This window comes from Littorina saxatilis, unplaced genomic scaffold (genome assembly GCF_037325665.1).
Source record: "Littorina saxatilis isolate snail1 unplaced genomic scaffold, US_GU_Lsax_2.0 scaffold_1938, whole genome shotgun sequence".
Taxonomy (NCBI): domain Eukaryota; kingdom Metazoa; phylum Mollusca; class Gastropoda; order Littorinimorpha; family Littorinidae; genus Littorina; species Littorina saxatilis.
This window is the reverse complement of record NW_027126429.1, coordinates 2,683-7,500: the sequence shown is the minus strand read 5'-3', so window position 1 is coordinate 7,500 and position 4,818 is coordinate 2,683. Positions and strand designations below refer to the sequence as shown.

At 41.4% G+C, this 4,818-nt stretch overlaps 1 protein-coding gene across 1 annotated transcript in view; it reads left to right on the top strand.

The window, feature by feature from the left end:
• The window catches only part of LOC138954863 (uncharacterized), a 10,706-nt gene extending 8,865 nt beyond the window's left edge, over positions 1-1,841 (top strand). The window contains exon 4 of the mRNA XM_070326623.1: positions 1-1,841. This exon is cut by the window's left edge and continues 493 nt beyond it. Within this exon, the coding sequence (XP_070182724.1) occupies positions 1-1,076 (1,076 nt within the window). The 3' untranslated portion in view covers positions 1,077-1,841.
• Positions 1,842-4,818: the final 2,977 nt, after the last annotated feature.

Genomic DNA, 4,818 nt, shown 5'->3' with positions numbered 1-4,818 from the left:
CGGAACGCCTTCGAGAACGTCCGGAGCAAATGTTAGAACATGTTCAAAACAAGCACACACAAAAAGTATGGTATTCGTTGGAAAAGACCGAGTACAAACAGGATCATACCCAACAAAACCATGTCACTATGTGCATGAGTCCAGACCCTATTCAGACCGAAGTCCGGCTAAATGCTCAACGACTTTCTCCTCAAAAAAATAGCCCCCTCAATGATTCACTCTCACGAGTTGTTTTTAGTTGTCCAGTCACCAACGAATGCAATGAACAGAACGAAGCAAGTTCTGACGTTGGAAATGAGACTTTACAATCTTCGGAAATACAGAGAGTTGTCTCCAAAGAAAATGGAAAAGTAGGGATGACCAACTCTACGGAGACATTAGATATTATACAGTCAAAATCAGCAGGGCAAGATGGACCTTCAAGGGAAACGACAAGGCATATAGAGCCTTTGGACAAAGGACACAGCAAACAAAACGGCGCAACGAGCCAATCAGGAGTTCCCTGGTCAACGACAACACTTAGGGACGGTCTCATTTCTCAAGAAGAGATAACGAAACCTCCAGAAAGTGGATGCAGCAATGGACTCGGTCTAGCAACCAAAAAAATACTTTTCCAGTTGGACGACAAAGAAACAGATGTTGGTACACATCCAGGGCAAATACAATCTTTAACAACTGGAAACGACAACAATGACCCAGCTGCTTCCTCAGCAAGTCTTTCCGTGCCTTACTTCACAATGAGCAAAAGTAGCAGCGCACAGCCTGTGAATCAACGTTCATTGTCTGAACATCGCGAGAGAAGAGTGGCTCTGATTCTGGGAGGACTTGTCCTGGCCCTGGTCGTCTGTTGGCTGCCTTACAGCATCACTACAATCGTCTTGACCGCTTGCGAGGAGTGTGTCAACAAGGACCTTTATGAGTTCTTCAACTGGCTTCAGTGGTTGAAATCGTGCGTCAATCCCTTCCTTTACGCATACATGTCTCCTAGATTTCGCAAGAATTTTCAAAAGCTGATGGGTCCTCTTTTCCCGCAAGTATGTCGAACACGACAGAAACAAACGAACAGTAGTTATTAATTAGATTTGTTTAACATCTATCGAGTCATTTAAGTTCATTTATTGTTGGGCTTTTCAAAAAAGCAAAGTTATCACTTCCATTATCTCAATTTGCTAATTGTGGAGAAGCTTATTAATTAGGTAAACTGATACCTGATACCTGATACCTGATACCACTCAGTCGTTCGTGTGACTCGCATCCGTTTGTTGCGTTTTAGATTCAGAGGTACACCATAACGTGCTATTGCAGATACAGCGAGTCGGATTGAAATCACAAACTGACGCCTAAATTGTGAGAGAAAAAAAAGAAAGTGGATCACACGGGTTCACAATGGCTCAGGGGTTAGATAAACCACGAAAACAGGTGTGTGGTTGTCAAGGAATCTTTATGATGTTGAGGCGACCTGTAAATGAACAGAGTAATGTATGTTTTATTTTCTTGGAGATCAGTAATGATTTTGTTATGTTTTGGTATTTAGATAAATAGTCGGAAATGTGTATGAGGTTTTGGTTAGTAGACGTTTACCTTTTGTTTTGGTCTCCTGGAAGTACTCATTTCTAAATTTGCATAGGTATGTTTTATTTTGTAGTTTCGGTTACAGAAAAGGTCCATCCGATTACTTGCATGGAATCAGAAAACGTTATATTCCCTTCACAGGGCCCGTGGTGTGTAATATCCAATCACCTCTTGTGAATGGTTAGGGTTGTACTTATTTTGACTCCTAGATCCTTGCTTTCATGGTTTGACATTGATGTTGTTATAACTTGTTGCTCTAATAAAAGACTTTTCACCTGGATGCTGTTTGTGTTATGTACAGTATACTGTATAGTTGTGACTTATCCTTCTTTTTTCTTCTAATTGTCAGCTGCATAACTCTTCCTTTGTTTGTCTCTCTCATTAAGATGAGGACTTTTTTTCCTTGTTTTTAATTTCTTCTAAAAATGTGTCACTGTTTAATTCGTATGAAGCAGCTGGTTTGATACTCAGATAGTTATGAGACAGGGCGTACTGTTCAACATTCAAATACATGTACAAGTAAGTATTAAAAGTTGATAAAGAAAAGGCTGACCATCTCTCTCTCTCTCTCTCTCTCTCTCCCTCTTTCTCTCTCTCTCTCTCTCTCTCTCTCTCTCTCTCTTTCTCTCTCACACCGACTCCACGTATTGACCTTTTCAAATCAAGCCTTCTATATTCTATATTCAGGTGCGGTCCTATGGAACTCACTTCCTATTTTTCTTAAGCATAAAACAAACACAGACAGCTTCAAAAAAAATTATATGTCGCACATAATGCAACTAAACATGTGCTGAATGGTTCAACAATTCATTTAAAATGTATGTGCATGTTAAACTAAATTATAATAATATGCAGATCTAAATTAAGATATGTTAAAAATTGACATATTTATTATTGGAAATTGTACTTAAAATGCAGCATGACAATTTTTTTTTTATTTTTTTTTTTATTGTTTTTTATTTTTATTTTTTTTAATTTATATCTGTATATATATATAATGTATTATAAGTTTGATGTGATAGTTATTTGATTATATTGTTTTCTGTTCTTGTTGACCCTATATTAGGGTGAGGGCTGGATGTAAAAAAGCAATATTCTTGCTTATCTATTACCCTCGATAATAAAGATTTTGTCTTGTCTTGTCTTGTCTCTTTCTCTCTCTCTCTCTCTCTCTCCCTCTCTCTCTCTCTTGCTCTCTCTCTGTCTCTCTCACTCTCTTTCTCTCTCTCTCTCTTTCTCTCTTTTTTTTTTTTTTTTTTCTTTTTTTTTTCTTCTTCCTTACACCTGTTCCTTGTCCCGGTGTGCTCTCACGCCGCCCCGTCCCTGCACTCGCTGCTCCATCCACCTCTGAATTTCGTTCCGCTGCCAGACTTGTCGATTTTACAGACGCTCCAGGGAGGGATGTCGGGTCGCTGCGGTAGGCTACCCTCGGAAGATGACACTGCACTTCTGCTGAGTCACTTCGACGGTGTTCAGTAGTGGGTCTGTCCCGAGCTAACGGACGCAGCCCACTACCTACTATGCCCCCTACTAACGACATAGACTGCTAAGTCGCGGAGCCAGACTGAGTGAGGGTCCCCCTCCAGAGAGCAGACCGCCACCACGTCCCTCCGTCGACCCCCCAGAACGTCACACGTTGAAGACTGACAGCAGAAGTACTATTCAGGGAAGGATGGAACAGGAACACTGAGACCAAGGTCACCATGAGAGCTCCGGGCATGAAGGGCCACAAGAGCAAGGACAATTTATAATTTTGGATGATTAATGAGATGAGGATGATTATAATGATGATGCTATGGATTTCCAATTTGGTTTGAGACTACGTGACAGGGCAGCACTCTACGCTTACTGTCATAATATATCCTGGTGTCAACCAGGCCCGAGAACTGCCGCACCTGCGGTGTTGGTCAGGTATACAGAACCTGAGCACCCTCAAAGTCGCATTCGTTAAGTGAATGACACTCGGCTGTGTGATTCCAGCCTTCCCATAGGAACCATAGCACTTCCACTCTGGGTAGGAGCCGACCGTAGCCCGAAAAACCCACATGACCCTGATGGGATTCGAACCCACGACCTCCCGGCCCACAGCCCGATGCGCTAACCACTGCGCTACGGGGGCCGGTCCTCTCTCTTTCTCTCAGTCTCTCTCTCAGTCTCTCTCTCTCGCTCTCTCTCTCTCGCTCTCTCTCTCTCTCTCTCTCTCTCTCTCTCTCTCTCTCTCTCTCTCTCTCTCTCTCTCTCTCTCTCTCTCTCTCTCTCTCTCTCTACATTGTGTATGGTGAATTGGGAAGACATCCGCTGTATATTAACTCTGCAGTCAGATGTGTGAAATACTGGTTTACACTGCTGAAGCAACCTGATTCAAGATATTCCAAGATTGCATATAAAGCTTTAAGTAATTTGGCATCGAAGGGCCACACAAATTGGGTCTCACATGTGCAGAGTCTTTTACGTTGTAATGGTTTTGCTGCTGTGTGGATGTACAGAATGGAGGTTCTCCTTTTTAGAATGCAGTGAACGTTTCGACATTTATAATTGTTACAAAACATGCTTGGAAAAAGAGAAATACATTGAATTAATCGAAGATATTAAGTACAGAGTTGCTCTTACTCGTTTCCGCGCAGGAGTATCCGAAATCAACGCTCACAAGTTTCGGTACGCACCAAACCAAACGACAAGAAACTGTCCTCTCTGTACAGCTGATAAAGAAGATGAACACCATGTTGTATGTTTATGTCCTTTTTATCAAGACCTTCGAGCAAAGCATTTGAAAATCTCGAACTCTAAGACGCTGCAACAACAACTTGTGTATTTCTGTGGCAGTAATGAGGATAATATGATGAACAGGTTCAGCAGATTTGTGTTCTTCATGTTACAGAAGAGACGAACCCTTATAAATCAGGATCAGTGACATGTCATCAGGGTCTTCATGTATTTGTTAAATTTTATGCGTGACTATAATTTATAACTGTGCAGATACTATTGCTGTTATTTTAACCACTATTGTAAGGGGCTGTGGCCTTAGACAATTAAAGATTTGTTCTTGGTCTTGTTCTCTCTCTCTCTTGCTCTCTCTGTGTCTCTCACACACAGCACTCAAGCTAGGTACAAAGACGTAAACAAATTATCTCCCTTTGCCCTTGCACCTATATATATTCAGATCATACACACAAAATACATATATAGCGATTCACACACAATAAACAGTCCGTTGATTTCACTGGGGAATAATAATAGTAGTGTTGA